This window comes from Syzygium oleosum, unplaced genomic scaffold (genome assembly GCF_021117445.2).
Source record: "Syzygium oleosum isolate NSW1041296 unplaced genomic scaffold, Sole_v2.1 Sole_v2.22, whole genome shotgun sequence".
Classification (NCBI taxonomy): Eukaryota; Viridiplantae; Streptophyta; class Magnoliopsida; order Myrtales; family Myrtaceae; genus Syzygium; species Syzygium oleosum.
The window spans coordinates 1458880-1484234 of record NW_026607506.1 but is presented as its reverse complement, the minus strand read 5'-3'; the positions used below and the strand labels follow the sequence as shown (position 1 = coordinate 1484234).

Below are 25355 nucleotides of genomic sequence, written 5' to 3'. Positions count from 1 at the left end.
TTGAAATCGTCGATTGTCTGAATGTTTAACTAATAATTGACCGGAGAGCCTATTTATTTAGTAATAACTTGCCCATTGACTTGTTTCTCATTCGTCTAGTGCTTCATGTGAATTTGTAGAGCTCGTCAGACAATCTTGGTGCGAGCAATACTTCGAGTGGCATCACCTTGTCGACTGTTATTCCAAAACCCTCCGACATATCCACCGGTGAGTTGTCGGGAGTTGATACCTCGAAAGTATGTAGGAACCTAGAGAGCATTGAATGCCCCAATTGAAGGCCAAAGGACATTCCGGGACAAATTCTTCTACCGCCTCCGAATGCCAAGTAGTCAAACTTAGGGTTCTTCACATCAACATCCTTATGACTACTCAGGAACCTCTCAGGCCTAAACTTCATTGGTTCGGGCCATGCTTTTCAATCGGTTTGAATTTTCCATAAGTTCAAGATCAATCTCGTGCCTTTGGGCACATAGTACCCGTTGATGATGCAATCTTCAGTTGATAAATTTGGTGCAGAGAGTGGGGCTGCAGGGTGTAATCGAAGGGTCTCCTTCACTGTGGCATGTAGGTAAGTTAGATTCGTAATGACCGACTCTTTCACATGTCTTTGTTTACCGATTTAAGCATCTAGTTCTTCTCGAGTTTTCTTCAAAACGTGAAGGTTGTTTAGCAACAAAGAGACCGCCCATGTTAGGGTGGTTATGGTAGTATCAGTACCACCCGCTATAATCGCCTTCAAAGAAGAAATACATTTTATTTGTAGGAGCAATATATGAAGACTAAATAGACGAAATCACAAAATTGTCAAAACTGCATATCAACTCGTTTGTCGTTAACTCTGTGTCACAGTAGAAACAGATGATAAACATGGATAAATCAGTCCGCACACACACAAGAGCACAACACTCTCAGAGGCGCAAATTCAAAGAAAATTCTCTCATATTATGTCACTAATCAAAAGAATAAGCTACATTATAAGGAAACAATATGCATTTTATTCCTAAAAGAACATATGATAATTATTATTTTAAAATGGGATTTAGATAAGCTACAAAGAAATTTTGTCCTACTAAATCTTAAATATCTAAATGATAACTACTAAAATTGAAACAAATCACCTAATGTCACAACATAATTTTTAAAGTGAAAGTAAGACAAGGAAACAAATTAAAAATATAATCTTTGAAAATATAATCAAGTAGGACAACAACAAATAAACTGTAGATTCATTAGAAAACTAGTGCGATGTGTGTTAAACATCACATTGCCATCTTGATCATATGTAAGTTCAAACTCAACATTTTATTAAGTAAGATCCATTTTCGCTCAAAAGCTTATCTCGATGAGTAATGGACCAATTAAGTATATATTAACTATTTGACACTAAATTAACTGTTCAATATAGAACCCTTTTCTCTTAACATTTTTACGTCAGCCAATCTCCATCTCTTTTACAAATGGTCGCCGGTTATAACACTAAATGCACTGTGTATGGATTCGATGAACTATTGAATCCGATGGGACCTATCAGATTTGCTAGTGCAAATGTACTCCCCCAATTAAACTAGCAGTAGCTGTCTTCCTTTCCTCTTCTTCTCCCCTCCAACTCTGCCCCATTTTCTCTTTTAAAAGTACATACCCTCCATAATTAATTTTGCATAGTGTTTGGTAACCAAAGGTACTAGTCTACACGTCGGTTACCGAACACTGTGCGAAGCACAAGCAGACCAGCGAGAAGCTAAAGCTTTCTCTTCTGTCACCCCAAATGCTGGAGGTTACTATACCTACCTACCCGACAGTAGTTAACCGAAGCAGATATGGAGTTTACTTTCCCCATCCAAAAGGTACCTCAATTCCTTTCCATTATTTTTCTTCTCGAAAGAGAAGGAATACGGAAAGAACTTACAGGGAGATCTCTCCATTATATCAAGGAGTTCCTTCTCCTATCTCCCCTTGAGTCTTTTAAGGACCTACTCCAGTCCATTCTCCTCTCCAAGTCTGCCTTATTTTCTCTTTTAAAAGTACATACCCTTCATAATTAATTTCTACCCAAAATTGAAATTAATGGATAAGACACCCATCACATTTGACATAGCTTAATCCATTCATGTAGTGTATTGCACCCAACTTAGGGAAAAATATCCAAAAAGCCCTCGCCTAGTGGCCAACCTTGTTTACGAGTTTTTGGACAATTTTCCCACCCAACTTATGACATGTCAAGGTGACGCCATCTATATAATTAATAGCTTTTGTTTGCCTAAGAGATATAGTAATCACGATAAATAGGTTCACTTAATTAAATAAGCAACGTCATGTCACGTGAGTCTCATGATTTACACGTCATGTACACTAGACTTTTCTTAAGAGTGGTGCATACAGATAAAAGTTCAGCATATGCAATGACAGTTCACTAGTACATGCGGGTTGATGAACAATGTTTAGGTTAAGAGTGAGACTGTCCTGATGCACACACACTACGCATTTGAAGTAGAAAGAAGTAATTCTAAGAGAGGGAAAACAAGGCATACCAAGCATGTAGCTTTGATAACTGTATCAGCATCGAAACCTCCAATTTCCATGCCGTTAAGGGTCGAAAGCATGACATCTATGAAATCTTGATCACCCCTATTGTCACTCATATTTTTGCTATTCCTTTTATGCTCCTCTAACCAGCCACTTAGGATTCTGTCCAATTCTTTGGCGGTCCTCTTCCTGGACTTCTCATGGCAACCCAAGTCCAACCATCTCAAGAAAGGAAGAGCGTCCGCCACCGGAAACAACCTTAGGAATTGCAGGAATTCCCTCAAGGCATGATGGCACCGCCAATTCTCTTCCTCATCCACCGTGGAAATGCTTCTGCTGTAACCCTTGCCGGCTACAACTTTGAGGAAAATGTTCATTAGTCAACCTTGCAAGCCATTGCTTCAAGTCAACACAGATATGACCTGTGGTAGAGACGGCCATAGTGTCAAACTTTTTAAAGCGTGTTTTATTTATTGTAGCACATAATTACTTTACTGACAATGCTCGGGTGGGCTTGTTTCTCTACACCGGCAGTTAAATGGTTTCATAAAATATTTTCTCCTCCAAGTTGAGCCAATAACTTTGATGTAATGGATTACACCACCACATAAAAGGGAAAATAAAGCATTTTAAACTTATGCCATTACACATGAAAGTACCGGCATCATTCTTGTCCTCAGTCCAAAGCATGTGCAACTCTTTAATGGCGCTATCCGTTGCCGAGGCCAGTACCGGGTTGAGCAACGACTCGATCCTCCGGTTGGAGAGCTGCTCCAAGATGGCAATTTTCCTCATTTCGCGCCAATACTGACTGTAAGGAGCCAACGCAAGAAAGGCATTGTTGTAGCCCATAACTTCAGAAGCTAATAGCTGTGGGCGAGACGCGAGGGCGAGGTCATGCTTGGTGAAACATTCTTTGGCTATCTCGGAACTGCTAACCACTATGGCTGGGGACAACCCGAGCCTGATGGTGAAGATCGGTCCATACTCGTCGGCCATGGATGTGAAGGTCTTATGAGGAAGATAGGATTTTGCTAGGATGGGCAAATGCCCTATGACGGGCCATGCACCTGAAACTTCTGGTGGTGTTTTGAGCTTGCAAGATGAGCTTGATTTGAACCATACATGGATTGATAGGATGAGGATGGCTAGGATCATTTAATACAGGTGGGTGGAGTTCAGGTCTTGAAGCAGAGACTCCATTTGCAATAGGTTCATCATTGAGTTATGTGTTAGTATGTTTGAAGGAAGAGCATATACTTATACACCTTCCCGTCCTAGGATCATTAAATATTTCTTAAAGCACAATTAATTTAGAGATTATGTTCAATTGAGCCTAAGAAGTTGCAAAGCCTCGGAGGATCATTGATCTGTTCCTGAGTTCTACGAGAAAAGCACATTGCACGTGTTATGAAAAGACAATTCTGACATACGTTGGGGCAATTAGACTTTTGTTCTAGATGACAGTGAGCACAACTGCACTTAATATTTCTTCAAAGTAACTATACTTAGGTCATTATTCATATAATCGATCACTTATGGTAATTGCAAAGTTTTACGCGTTCAATAATAATTTGGCTGGCTGAGTAGGGATAATCGCCATAGGTTACACGATGAAAGAAAGGAAAAAATTATGGCTCGATACTATTAAAAAAAGGAAAATTTTATATCTATTTTTAAATACTATTCATTTATATTATAACTTTATTGGTGCTGTTAAAAATATGTCTCGAGTTTGACCCCGTTGAACAAACTCGAGACATAGTTTTAGTACGTTGGCTGAACTTCTTACGTTAAAGTTCCGTTTGTTTCGTGGAAAATAAATTATTTGAAGAATATTTTCTTCAAAATAATTGTTTATATCTCTTACAAAAATGAATGAATGAAAAATATTTTCATCGTTTACGAAAATATTTGGACATAAATTATTGACGATAATAAAAATATTTTTTATTGAATAATTATTTTAAGCAATATAAGCGATCATTTTAAAAACGTATATTTTTTTAATTATTCATTTTTTGAGAATAATAAAATAAAATGTAAATGCTTTGCACGAGAAAGGGAGAAGGAAGGCAGAAGACAGAGAAAGCAGCAAACCCACAAGCTACCATTTAATGAAGGGGGCCCTCCAATTTGTGCATCATAATAATGAACGACCCACAAGCCACTCGATCTTTCGGCCACACATTGTAGACTTGTCTCGTCTCTTGCATTGATTCCACATTAATAACTCTCGCATGCAAGTCAAAAAGGAGCCGCATAGAGCCCATCTTAGTAACTGTAAATTAGAGAAGGGTTCATCATAAAAGGCAGAAAAGGAGCGTAGGAGAAGTGCGCCTTGGAGTGCCAAGTTCTTGGTGGCCGAGAGGATGGTTTTCGTGAATATTCTTCACATTGATTTTCTCGTTATAATTACATCCGATTGATGTAACCAGTTAAATTCTTATGGTAAAAATTCGTGTGTTTCTTAGGAAATTGAGATTATTTCACTTGAAATTGTGAAGGCTAAATACTGTGTGAGTTATGATATCATTGGGGATCAAAAAACATTGAGAGTGTATGAGTGCTCGAGTGTAATTGTAATCTTTATTGTATCATTTGATCCATAGTAGAATTTTGTGCCGCTTTCCCTGTGAATACAGGTCACATCGATCAAATCACGTAAATTCGGTGTCCAATTTATTTCCTCCTTTTGTTAATTATATTCGATCGCTTGTCCATTATTCACAACAGTTGCAAGCATAACTTTACCGGTCATATCCCTATTTACATTGTAATTACGAAATCGATCCGCCCCAAATTTGAGCGCGTGCAACAATTTTTATTTTATTGTTCACGTGTTTTCACGCATTCTCTCTCAGTTAACACTGACTGACCTTTTGACCCAAAAAAAAAAAAAACACCGACTGACCTTTTTGCCCTTTTCCATCGTCCTCTTCAAAGTTCTACTCCATTTGCTCTTTTGAAAGTCTACGCCCTTTTTTCTCTTTTGCATTAGTTTTTACCTCAAAAAAGAAAAGTAATTACATAATGCCGCCATCATCTTAGTTTATAGCTCAACTAGTTCTTTTTGAGTTTAATGCAAACACTTTGTGACGTGCTGACATAATGGTATCGAATTACTTAATAACTCAAATTTATATTAGTTATCAAGAAGCCACAAGAAAGAAGGTTCATTAAATTGAATGAGAAATACTAAGTCGCATGATCATGTAGAGAAGATCTGCTAAAACTGACGTATAGATCAAGTTGAGCATATTTAACGGATATTCACTAGTTCATGGGTTGGAGACCGATCATCGAGGTTAAGGAACAGTCCATGGTCTTAATGCAAAGTAAGCAAGCAAGCATTATGCGCACTAACACTTGAAGTAGAAAGCAGCAAACGCAAAAAGGGGTAAAGAAAGTGTACCAAACACGTACCTTTCTTAATAAACGATGTGAAAGGGGTAGGGAAAATTATCAAAAAAAGCCATAAACTTATTATACGGATGTTAATTCAGTCATAAAATATTTAGTCCTAAACATGTTGTACGGAAATCGTTGATGTGGACGTCAACCGTCCAACATGACACGGCTGACGCTGACATGGATAACATGGATAATTTTTACAAATCTTTAAAAGATTTGCTGAATATTTTATATATTTTTTATTTTAATTGCTTAGTGATTTCTTTTCTTTGCTTTTTATATTGTGACCAACAAGGGTCGTCGAGGCCTCACCGACCACTGTGCGAGGGCCTGCAAGCCCTCATCGGCCGCTTGCAAAAACTGTCTATATCAGTGTCGGTGGTGTCACATAAAACGATTGGCGTCCATGTCAGCGGCTTCTAACCAAAATTGGCTGGAAGAATAATGGAAAGAGATGTGTAAAATAGAGAAACAAGGTGATTAACATGAATTGCCTACTCGGATCGGTGTGAAACACGACTTTCTAAGTTCTACAAGAGACGAGCTTCATGTCCACCTCAATTGGATATTGGCTTGCAGTTGAAGTGCTATTTTGCCTTCTCCCCAACCACTATGTTATTCGTTTTGGCTCCCCAATCAAAAACTTTTCCAAGCAAACCATAGATCTAATTGAAGATAATTAAAAATTTGAACGACTGTTAGGCAAATAGCATGAGAGAATTTCTCCGATGGCAATATTGTAAAAGCATGTCCAAATGGAAATTGATAAGTCACCTAAAGTTCTGCTCAAAACATGATTTAGTGTGCTTTCATACCCTTAGAAATGCTGCATATACATCCCATGCGAAAGAAAGTGAGTTGAGATTTCTTCTATATATCCTGCAAAGATTAGACAAACCGAACGTGATATATCAAAGAAAACTCACTTTCAACCTTGACTTTGGCCCAAAATCTGATGTAAGCGAAAAAAGAAACATACTACACGAAAACGCGTTAGGTAATCAATGACGTTTTTAATAAACGCGTAGGTAATCAACATTATGATAATGTTGGCAAATAAAAGAATAATTTATAATGAGGGACAATGACACATATAATCACTGAATTTTAACCCATTATGCAATGTAATCCCTAAACATTTAATTTGTTCAATGTGGTTCGTAAATTGTGACTCAATGTTCAATGTGATCTTTAAACTTTCAATTTGATTAATATGGTGCCTGAGCTTTTATTGTATATTCAATTTAATTTCTGAATTATATGAAAATATTTATTGTTATTTATGAATTATATGAAAATTTTCAAGGTTGTCCTTATAATAAAGCTGAAAAATCAAGAAGAATTAATTTTCGCTACAGTCCAAACAAGTGAGACAAACACTTGAAAACACGTGCGCCTAGTCGTGACGAATCCTTTTCAATGACTTTTCTAGGACCAATCTGCAAGCGAGTACGATATTTGTGTAAATCACACGTGTGGGTATGTGTTCCGCACGCGCAGGTGTGAGGAACGTGGGTAGTAAGTGAAGACAGAAATGTCGAGTCACAAGGACAGGGTAACTTGAAAGGCTTAGCAATTGAATATCGATGGAGTGACGTAGACAATTTCAGATAATGATATAAATAGTTTTTGAAGTTTTATCTTATATGTAATATGATTTTTAAAATTTTAATTTATTCAATATGGTCCCTAAATTTTATCTCAATGTGCAATATCGTCCCTGAAATTTTAATTTGTTCAATATGATCTTTGGACTTTCGATACATATTCAATTTAATTTTAATTTGAACTATATGAAAATGTTCAATATTAGGCTAAAGTTTATGGACGATATTGAACAAATTAAAAGTTAAAGAACCACATTGCACATTGGACCAAAGTTCAAGGACGATTTATGTCATATTCTCTTATTCTGTTAGTAAGCAGAGTGAGAATGGACAGTCAGTCTCAACAACCTCGCCTTTGATTTGAGTAATAATTACTACTTGGTTGAAGCGAGCCCATCATCACCCCACCCTTAGATGTAAGTGGGGATAAAGCCGGAATTATCTTACAACCGGTGCACAAGACGAAGCTATGCCACATACGAACCAAAATTTCCTCGGATTGAGGAGCAATCTTAGAATTCGAACTTGTGACCAAGTGGTTCAAATTATTTGGGAGTTAGCCTTACCCACTTTACAAGTGAAGAGTGTGTTTTTTTTAAGAGACCCTCTTTTGACTGTTGACTTCCCTCTCTTTAGAGCTGTGAAAGAAAAATCTCCAAGCGCATTTCAGCCCCTTCCTCCTCCCTCTAGGACTGAATTAACATTTTCACAATAAGATTAAGCTAAATTGGTAATTTTCCCCACTCCACATATCAAAGTTTAGATATAATGAAACTTCGAATGTTCTACATTAGTTCTTACCAGAAGCCTTCCACATGCATAAATGCACATAACTAACTCTTGTCCTACTTTAATTTTTTCATTAATGTACCTACAATGAACTACGAATAGGTTTGCTTTTTCATTCGGGATTACTTTTCCAAATGAAGTTGGTGTTCGAAGCCGAAAATCTGGTAAAGAATGGTCCAAATTTATTGGAGATTTCCAGTTCTTACTCATGCAAATTCGAGATAATTGGAAAAAGAAAACAAACAATAGATAATTAGAGCAACAGATAAAATGATTTCTATCATCATAGTGAAGCACCAACTCAGTTCTTATTTATTTAGGACATACATGTTGGATCTAAGACATCGATTGCCTGAACGTACAACTAATAATGACAGAATAAAAGCTAGACATGAAGGGCCTATTTATTTAGTAGTAACTTGCCCATCAACTTATTTAGCAAAAAAAAAAACTTGCCCATCAACTTGTTTCTCATTCTTCCGGTGCTTCATGCAAATTTGTAGACCTCGTTAGGTAATCTCGGTGCGAGCATGACCTCGAGCGGCGTTGCCTTCTCGATTGTTATTCCGAATGTCTCCGACATATCCACTGGCAAATTGTCAAGAGTTGATACCTCGAATGCATGCAGAAACCTAGCAAGCATAGAATGCACAAATTGAAAGCCAAAGGACATTCCGGGACAACTTCTTCTACCAACTCCAAATGGCAAGTAATCATAATTACGGTCCTTCACGTCAACATCTTTTTGGCTACTCAAGAACCTCTCGGGTTTAAACTTCATGGGTTCAGGCCATGCTCTTGGATCGGTTTGAATTTTCCATAAGTTGAAGATGAACCTCGTCCCTTTAGGCACGTGGTGCCCGTTGACGACGCAATCTTCGATTGATTCGTGTGGCACGCCAAGCGGGCCTGGAGGGTGTAATCGCAAGGTCTCCTTCACTATGGCATGTACGTAACTTAGGTTGGTTATGTCTGATTCATTCACAAATCTTTGTTTACCAATTTGAGTGTCTAGTTCTTCTTGAGTCTTCTTCAAAATGTGAAGGTTGTTTAGCAACAAAGAGACCGCCCAAGTTATGGTGCCCATTGTAGTATCAGTACCGCCTGATATCATGGCCTTCAAACAAGAAATACAGATTAGATATCTAATGATAAGCTACATTACAAGGAAACATAATGCACATTTATATTAAATCCAACCTAAGCAAATGATAACTTTAAATAGGAAATAGATAAACTAATAATAAGTTCTGTTCTATCAAAATAGGAAATAGATAAACTAATAATAAGTTCTGTTCTATCAAATCTTAGATATCTAATGATAATCAATTTAAATTGAAACAAATCACCTAACATCCTCACATAATTTTTGAGAAAAAAATAAAGACAAGGAAATAAACAAAAACCATAATCTTTAAAAATGTATGACAGCGTCACTTTACTAGTCATGAATCGGATTTCCTTTCGCCCATAACTTGTTCTATAAAATAGAAGTCCAAAAAATATCATATTCATGTTAAACGGCGACATATAATTGTACATTTGTTAGAAAACTTGCTGGTGCGATGTGTGTTAAACATCACCTTGCAATCTTTTTTTTTTTTTTTTGTAACCGAGGATCCGCCACCATTTCCCGGGGACGAGCCCGCACAGGTAATCGGGGAGCCTATACCTCGGGGGAGACTAGCCCAGCAACCCACCGCCAGGGCCTCCCACTTAAATTACGGAACCGAGCGGGGATTCGAATTCAGAACCTCTCTGAGGGAAGAAAAGCGCTCACCAACTCGGCCATGCGCAGGTGGGTCATCACCTTGCAATCTTAATCGCTGTGTAAAACAAATAAGGTGCAGTAGAAATCTGATACTCATCTTCTGACATTTCTAAGGTGGTGCCTAAGTTCAAGCTCAATTTTGCTCCAGAACACATCAATTCTTCAATGTAAAACTCTTTTTGGTTAATATTATACGTTAACCGATCTCTGTCTCCTCTACGAAATATGGCTGGCTGTACCGCGGATTGCACTATGTTTGCTTTTGATGAACCATTGAATCCGACCGGACGTCTCCAATTCGATGGTGCAAAATATACTCTTCTAATTGACATAGCCGTCCCCCCGGTCTCTTCTCTTCCTCCCTCAAAGTCTGCCCCATTAATTTTCTCTTGTAAAAGTCCATACCCTCGATAATTAATTTCTACCAAAAATTGAAATTATAAACGACATAGCCATCACATTGTACATAGCTTTATCCATTCCAGTAAAAATAACTTGCTAGCTGATATATATTTGATAGCTTTTGTTTGCCTAAGTGATATAGTAATCGCAACAAATAAGTTGACCTAATTGAATAAGCAACACGATGTCACGCGAGTCTCATAATATATACGTCATGTATAGAAGACTTTTCCAAAAAGTGGTGCATATAGTTCAAAGTTCAGCATATATCAACGACTGTTCACTAATACCTGCGGGTTGACGAACAGTGACTATGTTAAGAGTGAGACTTTGTCCCAGTACAAAAATAAGCCAGCATGAATTATACACACACAATGTGCAATTGAAGTAGAAAGCAGTAATACTAAGAGTGGGCGTACCAAGCATGTAGCCTTGATAGTTGTATCTGCATCATAACCTCCCACTTCCTTGCCGTTAAGGGTCGAAAGCATGACGTCCATGAAATCTCGATCACCCCTATTCTCACTCGGACTTTTGCTCTTCCTTTTGTGCTCCTCTAACCAACCACTTAAGATCGTGTCCAATTCTTTGGCGATCCTCCTCATGGTCTTCTCATGGCCACCCAAGTCCAGGCATCGCAGGAAAGGAAGAGCATCCGCCACGGTAAAAACCCCTAGGAAATGCAAGAATTCCCTCAAGGCATGGTGGCACCGCCGCTCCTCTTCCTCGTCCACAGTGGCGACGCCGCTGTAGCAGCCCTTTCCGGCTATGACTTTAAGGACAATGTTCAGAGACAAGCTTGCAAACCACTGCTTCAAGTCAATTAAGATATGGCCTGTGGTAGAGACAGGCAGAGCGTTAAACTTTTTAAATCGAAAACGCACTTCTATGTTTACTGAAAGTGCTTGGCTTGGCTTGTTTCTCTACACCGGTAGTTGAATCGTTTCATAGAATAAAGAATTTTAAACTTCCGCTATATACATGAAAGTACCTGAATCATTCTTCTTCTCAGTCCAAAGCTTGTGCAACTCTTTGATGGCGATATCCGTCACCGAGGCCACTATGGGGTTCACCAACGACTCGATCCTCCGGTTAGAGAGCAGCTCCGAGGTGGCAATTTTCCTCACTTCACGCCAATACTGACCGTAAGGAGAAAACCCAAAAAAGGCATAGTTGTAGCCCATGACTTCAGTGGCTAACAGCAGTGGACGAGACGATAGGGCGAGGTCGTGCTTGGTGCAACATTCTTTGGCTATCTCGGAACTGCTAACCACTACCACTGGGAACAACCCAAGCCGGACGGTGAAGATCGGTCCGTACTCGTCGGCCATGGCCCCAAAGGTCCTGTGAGGGTGGGGGGATTTTGCTAGGATGGGCAAATGCCCTATGACGGGCCATGCGCCTGCAACTTCTGGTGGTGTTTTGAGCTTGCGAGATGACCTTGATTTGAACCATACATGGATTGATAGGATGAGGATGGCTAGGATCACTCCATACAAGTGGGTGGAGTTCAGGTCTTGAAGCAGAGACTCCATTTGGTGTTCGGTAGATGGATCGTTTGGCTGTGTGTTGCTATTTTCGAAGGACGAGCATACTAATTTATAGGTTATGTTCCAATTGAGCTTAAGAAGTTGCAAAGCCTCGGAAGATCATTGATTATTCCCCGAGTGGGACGGGAAAATCACATTCCACGTGTTATGTAAAAACGATTCATACGTAAGTTATAGTAATTGGAGTTTTGTTCTTGATGGAAGGGAAAGAACACAACACGTGTCTTCGCAAAGTTCTATACGTCGATTAACAATTTTACGGTAAACTTGTCGTAAGTTACACGCTAAAAAGAAAGCCACAGTGGATCAACACTATTGAAGACAAGGAAAACCTTATATCCATTATATTATATGTATGTAGAACGTATTCTAAGAGGGAAAATCTGGAAAAAGACAACGCTGGAAAAATCACGAATTCCTTCTAACTTGAGAAAACTCAGATAGATGTAGTATAATGATAAATCTAAGTACATCCAATACATTATGAAATGTCTACGTTTGGCAAGAAAAATCACTACAACACTGTAATTTTGATAAGTACAGGGTAGCAAGTTTATGTTAAGTTGCTTAAATGCATTTAGTAGAACTCTTTTAATGAGGGTCCAGAACATGTTATTCCTACAATATATTAAGATCTGTCACTTAATCATTTCTTTTTACTAATTATACGTGGACGAAAGTAGTTCACAAAGAAAAACGTAACTTTAATAAAGAAGATCTTGGAAATCTCTAGAGCTTAATATACTTAAAACACTTAAAAAAGGTAAACTTAATTAATACAACACAAATTAAATAATCGTCCATATAAAATAATATTCTTTAACCTCATACATTAAGCTACTAATCCCATCAAGTCACGACGCTCCTTTTAAATACTCTTATCAACTGACATAAATTAAGGGTGTGTTTGTTTGGAGAGAAACTCCATGGTAAAGAAAAATGCTTTTCGGAAAGTCATTTTCCAAATAAATAGTTAATTTTCCTTTATTTGGTGATACGTGATTGAAAACATTTTATGATGTTTTGATCTCATTTGGAAAATGAGAAAATGACAATCTCCTCACTCGACCCGTGAACACTCTCATGACTCGACCCTCCTGGCTCGGCCATGACTCACCTCCCCACTCAGCCCGATGCCTCCGCCCCACCCAGCAAAAACCTACGTCCGACCAATGCCCTTGCAACCACCACCTCAACTCCTAGTGCTACTCCTTCACCGTGCCACCTTCTAGCCTTGAAACCCTAGTGGCCTCCGAGAACCACCCGAAACCCCTCAATCTCAAGAGTTCCAAGCCCAGGAATCCTCGCGAGTTGTTCTCGAAGCACTATATCGTGAACTCCATCACCAACTCTCCTCATAGCTCTAAATCGAGACTCGGCATTGTTGGCCAGATTGATCCCCAGCGGATCTTGTCAGCTCCTAATTCATTCGCAGATGTGGCCAAGAAGCCGCGATTCAGTGATTGTAGCTTCCGCACCCAACCGAAGAGGTTCTCAATGACGGAGCTACAGGCAAAGAGCTTCCGAGTGCCTTCCAAAGGGCTACAGGCTACACATGAGGGTCTGTCGTCGTTCTGATCGGGTTCTAGAGAGAAGAGAGATAGAGAGACAAATTGGTTGAGAGAGAGAGAGTTGAAAGCATTTTCACCTTTTTAAATTTAGTAATTCACTTTCCTGATTTTATGCATTAATATTTTCGTTGATCGAAAAGTATTTGTGGTTGACTAGTCATTTTCGGCCAACCAAACAGATGAAAATCCAAAAAACTAATTTCTGAAAACATTTTCACTCAAGCAAACACACCCTAAAATACGTATACTGCAAGAAACAGTGTAAGCGAGGACATTTCTTCAGGGATGCCCGTCCCGTGCATCCATGCTCTCTTTTTAGGTATTATTTCTATGAAATTACGTCGACGAAAATCAGCCTCATGGACCTCGTGCAACGCTTTTGGCCCTGGTTGAAAAGTATGAGCATAAACAAGGGGATGTGCTTAAAAATTATCCTCGTCCAGCACGGAAGACGTCCGAATAATCACAAGTAAAACCACCAAAATAAACAAAACTAGTAGGTCCCCTTGCCCAATTATTACAGGTTAAGATGAAAAACGTTTTTCATGCAAGTCACTTCACATCGTCCATATATTTTACCACTAATATCAATTTCAACACACTCAAACGGAAATTACAGTTCACGTTTTTCATGCAATCCACTTCATATCGTCCATATAGTTTACCACTAATATTAAATTCAACTCACTAAAACAGAACCCCTGCAACAGAAACTACAATATAGTTGCTTGATCAAACATTTAGGTATCTACAAGTGAGAGCCAAAACCCAGAAAGAATGCACACATGATGCAGCAAGAGAAATAAAGCAACTACTTAAAAAAATGGATTTGACTAACATACGCACACTGTTAGTAAATATACGTGTTTTTTTTTTTACTAACATAGAGCCGACGGAATTACATAGAAACAATACTTGCCGGTACAGTTTGTTACTTGGAAGCAAATGCAAATACAAATCTTGCAACTTAACTTGAACCGTGCATGGATTGATAGGATGAGGATGGCTAGGATCATTCTATACAAGGGGTTGGAGTTCAGGTCTTGAAGCAGAGTCTCCATTTGCAGAACGTTCGTCATTGAGTTTATGTTACTATTTTTTAAGGAAGAGCGTATGACTTATACAGCTTCCCCTCCAAGGACTATTGATTACTTATGCTAAGTACGATGAAAATACGAATTATGTTCCGATTGAGCTTAAGAAGTTGCAAGGCCTCGAGGTATTATTGATTATTTCCCGAGTGCCACGAGAAAAGCACATCCCTTGTGTTATGAGAAAACGATTCCTATTGTTAGAATATGTAAATAATAAACCATGTCTTTATCTAACATCTTAAGTTTTCAAAACAGTTGGCTGTAGTCTAACAAAAATCCCACGCCTACATAAGTTAGAGTAATTGGACTTTTGTTCTAGATGACAGTGAAAGCACATCTGCCTTTAATATTTCATTCAAAGTATCTTTAAAAGAAACAACGTACACAAGGACATTTCTTCAGAAACGGTCGTCCTTCCCATTCATGCTTTCTTCTAGTATAACGAGGGAGAAGACCCATCCTAAATCTAGCAAATATATGTATATATATATATCAGCAACTGTAAAATAGAAAAACATTGTGATTAACGTGAATTACCTATTTGGATCTGTATGAAACACGATTTCCTTAGTCTACAAGAGAAAAGCTTCATATCCAATTCAATTGGTTATTGGCTTGGTGGTACGACGAGTTAGGTTGGCAATAATTTATCCGTGCAGTGACATGTGATAAATGAATTAGGCACAAACAATCAAGAAGAGGTGAATTGATTATTTAAGAAAACTTAGAAACATTTTTGCATAAAGTGTTGGATAGTGTGTAGAACGTGCGTTGGAATCATGCGTGTATAGAATCAATTATCTTCTATCAAGAATATAAAAAAGTTTTATGGATAGAAGAAATGCAAACCATATTTACAGTGGTTCGGCCTATCCACTTGGCCTACTCCACTTTCTCAGCTTTAATAACCTATATCAAGACTGGAATCAACTATGTAATTTTTTAGATGTACATCATCTGAAAATACTTCTTTCTATTTGTAGCTCTACATCTACGTAAACAGGCAATCCTTACTACACTGAACACTCTCTTCTTTGATTACATATGCTTGGACTTCTACAAAAAAAAAAACAATAAGGTTTACATAACTATCACACATCCTCTAGTTTATTCATTCTCCGCGAGGTTCATTCATGTTTATTGACATCTTCATGTTCTCTAGTCCATTCGCCTTCTATTGGTCCATCCTGACCCTTCTAAAAACCACACAACCTTTAGTTTGTTCAACATCCACCAAGCTGTCAAGCATCGACATTGTTCTCGTCCAATAACTTGTTCACCGTTTGTAAGGTCCATCCTGTTATCAGCATATCTCATGTTCAATTGCTTGTTCACCTTTTGTAGATTAAAAGGTCGTTCGACACTCTCAGACTTCTTGTTGCTGACACTATCTGGATATGAATCTATATACGTGGAGGCGGTATCTTCTGCACACTCAATTGCACATGTAAGTCTATTTGGAATGTTTGTTGTAATAGTTGGGCCAAATATGAAAATAATAGCCAAAAGCCCAAGTGACTTCATAAGGACTCAAGCCCACTTCTCTTTTACTCTTTGTTTGGCGTTAAACAAGGAAAGAAAAGGACTCCAGCGACAAAAAACAAGAAAACAGAGAAGAGAGAGAGAGGGCTTCGTTTCTGTTTATAAGAAAAATGTTATGCGATTTTGTACCCAAGATTAATCATTTATAGATGAACAGAAGCCATGTTTGTCGCCGTTGATGGATAGTATAACCATCTACATCGAGGGGATAGAGATGCCTTGTCCAATAAAAAACATACACAAAATATTCGCATTATTATAAGCAAATCTGCTAGGAAAAGTTAGACGACACTGCCGCGCACTAGTCGACAAATATAATAAGATAATAACCAGGTCAATCCATGATCTTGCCGAATCTGATCGCACAAACGTTGTTTCCTGGAGGTTATCTCCAGCAAGAGATAACATATATAAAACAAACTAAAGAATCCAATAAAATTGTCTTTTCAGGTAGAAATAGCATCCGAGAAAATGACATGGCACGTATTTGGTTTGGACTCTTATGCCCTGTCTAGTTCAAGATTTCCTCTAGCTCTGGGTTCATTGCATCCGAGAAAGTGACCTCCTAAGTCATCAGTTCAGGACAACGAGACTTTCATTTTCGACATGGTTATCAGGAGGTTTGCTCTGAAAGTTCTCGTGAATGGACATGTATCTTACCTTATTTGGCTAATGAACAGAAGATAAAGAAAGACGGACTTAATTTGCAGGAGCTGTTTTCTAGGAGTACTCCCAGAATTGGAAAGAGGGAATAAAACAATAAAAGCATAAAAAAAGTCATAAACTTACTGCATTTATACCAATTCAGTCTTAAACATTTCAATTAGACGAATTTAGTCCTAAACATTTTTCACATTGGTAACTTAGGCTGGAAATCGCTGACGTGGATACCGACGGTCTTACGTGGCATGATCGGCGCTAATGTGGATAATTTTTTATAATATTTTCTCTTTTTCTCTTTTTCTTTCCCTTTCTCTTTCTGTCGATGGCCAACGGCTATAGACCATGACCAACAAAGGCGAGCACTGGTGAGACCCATATCGTTGGATCTAGCAAGGCCGACCCTCGCCCAAGCCAAGGCAACCACACTAGGCGTCACCTAGGCAAGGGTCGGCCTTTCCACCGCTCGCCATCACCCAGGCAAGGCTAGCCCTCGCCGCCCACTAGCAAAAAGAAAAGGGAAAGAAAGAAAGAAAAAAAAAATCAAATATATTTTTTTAAAAAATGTTCACGTCAGTATCAGCCGTGCTACTAAATCAAGGAAGACTGATAATTCTTGTTCTCACTAAGCTTACTTGTATTTCAATTTCTAAACCAATAAAAATAATGTTCTGCCTCTATGTATTGATGGTTTAAAGTATACCGGGTTCAATTCCCTCATTTCTTTGAAAATAAGTATTGTTATTATTTGGTTTTGGAGGAATATCAACCAAATTTACAAGTGGAAGTTCAATATCTTATGAACTTTTATTGCCTAACTATCATTGCTTGAATTTGAAATCTTTATATTAACCAGAATGATCTCATCCCACGGCAAACGGTTGCCCATCACTTACGAATTCAAATACGCGTGCACTATAGCACAGTCAAAATTTAAGATAACAGGGCACCATTATGCTAGCTGGACTCAAAATAGAGGAGAGTTCACCTATGGATTAACTTAAGAGCAAATTACCACTCACTTGAATCCCGGCACGACATTTACTTAATTAATGAATTTAATGAACTATCTAATCATCGAGGGATTTGCTTTATCCAATATAGCTAATGTCTCTTCGCATATTAAGAGAAAATCTCTAAAGGGTCTATGATAACATCCTGGATACATCTCCATCACCCTTATATCTCATGGCACAAACATTGACATGAAACTCCTGATATTACTTGAATTATTCTTTCTTCTTGGTTGATGAAGGACCTAATTCACAGAAGATCCAAATCCCTCGTAAGCAGAAGGAGACAAGCGAGGCCTCACCATGACTTGAAGCGGCGTTGCCTTGCCGATGGTCAACCCAGCAACTGCAGTCATGTCCACAACGCCGTCATCTTGAGCGGTCCTCACATCAAACCCATGCAGTAAACTGGCCAGCGTCAGCTGCGCCATTTGAACCCCAAAGTTCGCCCCGGGGCAAGCCCTACGGCCAGCCCCGAACGGGATGAGCTCAAAGTGCTGGCCCTTCACGTCCACGTCCTTATGTGCGCCGGTCAAGAACCGCTCGGGCTCGAACTCGTCGGGCCGCTCCCAGACGCACGGGTCCCTCTGGAGCTTCCACAGGTTGGTGATGAGCCTTGTGCCCGCGGGGACGCGGTACCCCTTGATGGTGCAGTCCTGAGTGAACTCGCGCATGCCCGAGAGAGGGCCGGCCGGGTACAGGCGGAGGGTCTCTTTGACTATGGCTTGGACGTAGACGAGATTGCTCAGGTCTGACTCTTTGACCAGCCGATCCCTTCCTACGTGGACGTCCAGCTCAGCTTGGGCCCTCTTGATAGTGAGCGGGTTGTTCAGGAGCAAGGCGAGAGCCCATATGAGGGTGACGGCGGTCGTGTCCGTGCCTCCTGCGACCAGAGTCTGCAACAGTAGTAATCAAATGTGGACACATCACTTAGCATCTAGTTCATCAAAGTGTGTGCATTAATATGGTAACGATATGCTACTTAATGCCCCACTCGTACGTACGAAAAGATCAAGGCAACCTAAGCATAAGTCAAACATGTTGAATTCATAGGAAGACAAAAACTGCTAGTCTAATGCGAGTGAACTCTCTTAAGGCCAAAAAAAAAAAAAAACAAACTCTCTTGAGGCCACATTACAGCATAAACTCCCTCAGAACAGCGGCTCAGGATCGAGTAAAATCCTTGGTGATCCATCATACAAATGTATGATTTTTGAGTTTTCAGTATGTCAAAAGCTTTAAACTAGTGAACTTTTGTAGCATCCATGTATTTGGGACTAAAACCTTCAAAAATAAAGTAAATCCAATATGGCAAGGAAAAGTTTGGACTAGGAAAAGAAAATAGTGCAAGAAAGGTGTATATAATACCATAGTTGTGGCTTTGTTGATCGTATCAGCATCAACATCCTCTGCCTTAGACTCAACCAGGACAGAAAGCAGAACGTCCATGAAGTCCTGCTCGACATTAACACCACCAGATGAATTCTCCTCCTCCTCCTTTTTTTTCTGGCGATGCTCCTCCAGCCATTCCTGAAATATACTGTCCATCTCCTTCGCCGTCCTCTTCATGGCCTTCTGATGCCCTCCCACGTCGAGCCATTCCATGAAAGGGACAGCATCTGCCATCACAAACAGCCCCGCCAGGCGGAACATCTCCTCATCGCCTTCTGGCACCGCTGCGCCTTTCCCTCGTCCCCCCCCGCCGTGCCACCGATGGAGTAGCGCTTCCCAGCAACCATTCGCAAGATCACGTTGAGTGTCAAGTTCCCGAACCACTGTTTCATCTCCACTGGGGCAAGGTCCGTGCCATCTTTTGTCTCGGTCCACCTCCTGATCAGGGAGTGATGGTTAATGTCATGAAAGGTGTATCTAATCTGTGCTCATACCTCATGTATCTGGTCGATTAACGTTACTTGAAGAAATGCAACCTCGCATGATCAAGTGACCATGTACTGTGTCCTTAAACTCGATCTGTACTAATACACATCTCTTACTTTATTTGGACTAAACATATCTGTTAATCTATTCTTGTTTCTTCATGCATAGGAAAGTAGAATTAACCCCGATCAGTTCTCTTATTTGGAAACTTCAGGTGGTGTAATTTTGTGGATTGATTTCAAACTTGGTCGGGCCTACCTGTACATAGCTTTCATCCAAATCTCCATCTCTGAATCTCTGATATGACGAAGCAGCTCAAGGCGGCGATTGGAGAGCAGCTCCAAGGCGGTTACTTTCCTCATCTCACGCCAGAACGCCCCGTACGGGGCGAACCCAAAGTTTGCGTAGTTATATCCCAAGAGCTTCCCGCTAATGAGCTTGGGCCGCGAAGAGACCACGACATCGTGCACCGTGAAGCACTCCTTGGCTGCCTCCCAACTGCAAACCACCAACGCTGGGTGCACCCCGACACGGATTCTGAAGATGGGCCCGTATTTGTCGGCCAAATCCGCCAAGGCCTCATGTGGAAGTTTGGGTCCTGCTAGCAGGTGGAGATGGCCGAAAAGGGGCCACTTTCCGGCGGCTTCCGGCGGTAGTTTGGCTTTCCAGGATCTAGATGACCTCCGGAGTAACCAAACTGTCAAGAGCAACGCTGTTAGGATTCCGATAGTACTGGTGGTGTTAAGGCACGAGAAGAGGAGATTCATGGTGGCTCTAAAGAAATGGGTTGAAAGAGCAGAGTCCTGTGTTCTCGTTTACATATGTGTAGCTCGTGTGGCCATCCGTCGTACGAGTGTTCGTTCTTCTCATTAGGGGTTTTCCGCTGGTCAAAGAGTCAAACACCACAAATATTACAATATGTATGTCCTTATCAAATCACCTTAAAATCTAAGAAGAAAACACACACGGATTTTGTCTTGTCTGATTACAGGACATGTTGCCTCCGTCAGCTTTAAGTGGTGGCCCCTTTTCTAGGTTATCACATTCGACGACGAGAAAAAAGGTCATCACATTCGATGCGTTTCTGGAAAAGTCTATGATGAGACAAACTTAGCTACTGTTGTTAGTCCATTTTGCCTCGTTGGGAGATTGTTACGTGAACGGGCATCCTATCCTGCAGGTTGTTTACCTTTTATCTAATTAATAGGTAACCTTGAGGTTATTTAACTTGAAAATAACTGAAAGAATGAAGAATACAGCTTTTTGTTAGGGCCATATGAGATGAAATTCTCGTACAAGATTAAGAGAGAGGAGAGACTGAATTCACCCTCGAATTCCCGTTCTCCAAATGCATGCTAAAAGGGCTTTTTCGTTAGACAGAATTTGCTTGCTATAAAAATGCACTCTAAAACATGTTCAGATCGACGATATAAATGTTTGTACAAATTATTCCTTCACAGATTTGACAAAATTCGGAGGCGATCGAAAGATAAGGGGCGGCGGTGAAGCCCGGCTACGGGCTAGGAAGAGGAGGAAGCGAAGATAAAGAGACACAGATGAAGGAAGGTTTTCTTTTCGGGTTGTGTTTTTTGGACGTAGCGCAAATCAAATGACCGAATAAACGAGAGCAGTAGATAGTTACCGCACTTGGAAACAGTACCTCTGATTTAAAGATAAGTTTTTCTTTCATATTACATATATAGAGAGAGAGTCACGATAGGTGGAATCGAAGAGGGAGAGGCAGAAGAGAGGAGCGAAGATTGAAGAGGCACCGAAAACATCTTTTCTTCATGGGTTGAAAGTGGGTTCATAACAAACCCACTAGAACCACCTTTTTTCGACTTTATCTTTGAAACCCATTATAACTTATAGTTTAAATTTGAGGTTGCTCTTGTATAAACCACTTCAATAAATTTGGATGAAAATATGAATTCGTGACCCATTTCGTGATACACCCTTTTGATTTACAAAAAACTTTCATAACGGGCTTTTCCTATCTATATGGTTATCGGGTTTGCTCCGAAAGTACTCGTGCTTAAATTGACATGTAGTCTTACTATATTTGGCTGGTGAAGAGAAGACGAGAGATGGAATTAGTTTGCACGAGCTATTTTCTAGGAGTACTTCTAGAATTGCAGAGAGGGAACAAAACGGAGACCCATGAAAGATAGAAAAGAGTTTTAACTTTGGGTTGGCTTAAGAGCAAATTGACCATCTGCTTGAACTTCGGCTGGACACTTACCTCATTCATAAAATTAATGAACTATTTAATCATTGAGGGATTTACTTATCAATATAGCTAATATCCTTTCGCATATTAAGAAAAGATCTATGATAGCATCCTGGTTATGTTTCCATTACCCTTGATCTCATTACCCATTTACATTGACATGAAACTCCTAATATCATTTGGATTGTTCTCTCTAACTTGGGCAATGAAGGACCTAATCTACAGAAGATCCAAATCCCTCGTAAGTAGGAGACAAGCGCGGCCTCACCATGACTTCAAGCGGAGTGGCCTTGTCGATGGTCAGCCCAGCAACAGCAGTCATGTCCACAGCGCCATTGCCTTGAGCGGTCCTCACATCAAACCCATGCAATAAGCTGGCCAGCGTCAGCTGCACCATTTGAACGCCAAAGTTCGCCCTGGGACAAGCCCGATGGCCGCCCCCGAACGGGATGAGCTCGAAGTGCTGGCCCTTCACATCCACGTCCTTGTGCGCGCCGGTCAAGAACCGCTCAGGCTCATACTCGTCGGGCCGCTCCCAGACGCTTGGGTCTCTCTGGAGCTTCCACAGGTTGACGATGAGCCTCGTGCCCGCGGGCACGTGGTACCCTCCGACGGTGCAGTCCTGGGTGAACTCGCGCATGCCCGAGAGTGGGGCAGGAGGGTACAGGCGGAGGGTCTCCTTGACTATGGCTTGGACGTAGGCGAGCTTTCTCAGGTCCGACTCTTTGACCATCCTGTCCCTTCCTACGTGGATGTCCAGCTCAGCTTGGGCCCTCTTGATGGCGAGCGGGTTGTTTAGGAGCAAGGCGAGAGCCCATGTTAGGGTGACGGCGGTCGTGTCCGTGCCTCCGGCGACAAGACTCTGCTACATGAACAATTAAATGTTGTTACAAGATTGTTGTTAATATTAACGCTGGAAACATAAAATATGTCATTGGCAATGCTTGACACATCAAGTCTCTCTTCTCGATTATTATTCTTGACTGCGCAATATATCGAAAGCTGTAAACTAGTGAACTTCGCAGCATCCATATATTTGGGTTTAAAACCTTCAAAAATAAAGTAAATCCAATGCGGCAAGGAAAATGTAGCGTAAGAAATGCGTATCTAATACCATAGTTGTGGCTTTGTTGATGGTATCAGCATCAACATCCTCTGGTTTAGACTCAACCCTGACAGAAAGCAGAACGTCCATGAAATCCTGCTCAACATTAACACCACCCGATGAATCCTCCTCCTCCTTCTGGCGAAGCTCCTCCAACCATTCCTGAAGTATACCGTCCATCTCCTTCGCCGTCCTCTTCATGGCCTTCTGATGCCCTCCCACGTCAAGCCACTCCAAAAAGGGGACCACATCCGCCATCAAAAACTGCCCCGCCAGGTGGAACAACTCCTTCACCGCCTTCTGGCACCGCCCCGCCTTCCCCTCGTCACCCCCTGTCGCACTGCCGATGAAGTAGCGCTTCCCCGTGACCATTCGTAGGATCACGTTGAGGTTCAAGTCCCCGAACCACATTTTCATCTCTAACCGGGCATGGTCCGTGCCATCTTTCGTCTCAATCCACCTCCTGATCCGGGAGTGATAGTTTGTGTCAGCAAGTATCTAATTTGTGCCCACCGTCTATATAATAGAATGTCCAATCCAAAAATTTAAGTTTATAGATGAATGGAGACCATATTCATATGAAGAGAGCATATAAACACGTATACAAGCAATTTGAGATACTTTAACACTCCCAAGTCAGATTAGGACAACATAACCTCTCATGTGCAAGTTGAATTAGTATTTACTAGTGAAATTCAACGCACGGAGCTACACATACGAAATAAACTTTGCAGAGTCCAGCTCTGAACCATGTTATAATGTCCAACCTAAATTAATTTATAAGTAGTAGGAGACTACATGTATTAAAAAGCATATGCATCTACAGACAAGTTATGCGAGATACTTCAACAACGATGATGTTCATCTCATAACATGACTGTTAATCTCTTCCTGGTCTTTTATGTGTAGGGATTAAGTGTTGTTATCTCTCTAATTTGGAAACATCAGATGGTGTAATTTTAGGGATTAATTTCAAGCTTGGTCAGGCCTACCTGTACATAGCTTTCAACCAAATCTCCATCTCCGACTCTCTGATATGACTCAGCAGCTGGAGCCGGCGATTGGAGAGCAGCTCCAAGGCCGTCACTTTCCGCATTTCTCTCCAATACGCCCCATACGGGGCAGACCCGAAGTTTGCATAGTCATAGCCCAGGAGCTTCCCGCTCATGAGCTTGGGACGCGAAGAGACCGCGACATCATGCACCGTGAAGCACTCCTTGGCCGCCTCGCGACTGCAAACCACCAAAGCCGGGTGCACCCCGACGCGGATCCTGAAGATGGGCCCGTACTTGTCGGCCAATTCGCACAAGGCCTCATGTGGAAGCTTGGGTCCCGCTAGGAGGTGGAGATGACCGAAAAGGGGCCATTTTCCGGCAGCTTCCGGCGGTAGTTTGGCTTTGCTGGCTCTAGGCGACCTCCAGAGTAACCAAACCGTCAAGAGAAACGCCGTTAAGATCCCGATATTACTGGTGTTAAGGCACGAGAAGAGGAGATTCATGGTGGCTGTAAAGGAAAGGGTTGAAAGAGCCAAGTCCTTTGTTCTGGATCTTTGATTTTTAGCGGTTCATAAAGAGTGCTTGTTCATGTATTGATCAATTTTCTAGCCTAGACTCCTCTGCCATAATGTCTTACAAGTCTCTAGCTTATTAGGAGGTTAGTTGAAGTTCATGACAAATTGCATCTTCAGTCGGCTGATTGAGCCTATAAATAGGATTGGGATGGTCGGAAGAGAGACCAAACAGCAACACCTAAGCTCCATGTATCTTTTAGTTTAGGGGTCTACAAAGGTACTTGTTGAAATATTGATGAATTTTCTAGAATAGGCTACACTCCTTGTTGATTAATGTTCTACAAGTCTTTAATTTAACAGGAGGTGGTGGAAGTTTGTGGTCAAGGTTAGAAACAGATGAATATCTCTGACGAATGCAGAGACAAAATGGCAATGTACAAGCCGGTGGATTAAGCTTAGCAATAGGTTTTGGATGATCGGAAGAGGAGAGGCCAACTAGCCACATTAAAGTTTCATGCAAATCAGTGACATCACCATTTGTTGCTTTTATGCAAATACTAACACGAAAATCTAATACAATCAAACATTGTTATCATAGCCTCGTTCGGTTGTCTACTAAAATCATTCACCTAAACATCTTCCACAAAAGCTACGGTGAACTCTGCCCCACACTGACTACCCATTTCTACTTTCGAT

At 40.6% G+C, this 25355-nt stretch overlaps 3 protein-coding genes and 1 pseudogene across 3 annotated transcripts; all 4 read right to left on the bottom strand.

The window, feature by feature from the left end:
- Positions 1 to 103: 103 nt before the first annotated feature.
- Positions 104 to 3726, bottom strand: LOC115669315 (cytochrome P450 CYP82D47-like; annotated as a pseudogene).
- Positions 3727 to 8820: 5094 nt separating this feature from the next.
- Positions 8821 to 12052, bottom strand: LOC115669306 (cytochrome P450 CYP82D47-like). The gene is made up of 3 exons (XM_030590544.2): positions 11498 to 12052; positions 10926 to 11341; positions 8821 to 9450 (listed from the first exon to the last, which is right to left on the bottom strand). The coding sequence occupies exons 1-3, from the start codon at positions 12039 to 12041 to the stop codon at positions 8821 to 8823; spliced, it is 1590 nt and encodes a 529-aa protein (XP_030446404.1). The 5' UTR covers positions 12042 to 12052.
- Positions 12053 to 17885: 5833 nt separating this feature from the next.
- On the bottom strand, positions 17886 to 20691 carry LOC115669381 (cytochrome P450 CYP82D47-like). Its single transcript, XM_030590602.2, is given in 4 exon segments — positions 17886 to 18832; positions 19305 to 19597; positions 19600 to 19766; positions 20073 to 20691. Coding segments are annotated over 4 exon segments (1620 nt in total). The 5' UTR covers positions 20582 to 20691; the 3' UTR covers positions 17886 to 18181.
- Positions 20692 to 22243: 1552 nt separating this feature from the next.
- Positions 22244 to 24685, bottom strand: LOC115669390 (cytochrome P450 CYP82D47-like). The gene is made up of 3 exons (XM_030590611.2): positions 24142 to 24685; positions 23159 to 23612; positions 22244 to 22906 (listed from the first exon to the last, which is right to left on the bottom strand). Exons 1-3 carry the CDS (start codon positions 24645 to 24647, stop codon positions 22259 to 22261), a joined length of 1608 nt encoding a protein of 535 aa, XP_030446471.1. The 5' UTR covers positions 24648 to 24685; the 3' UTR covers positions 22244 to 22258.
- Between the last annotated feature and the right edge of the window lie 670 nt (positions 24686 to 25355).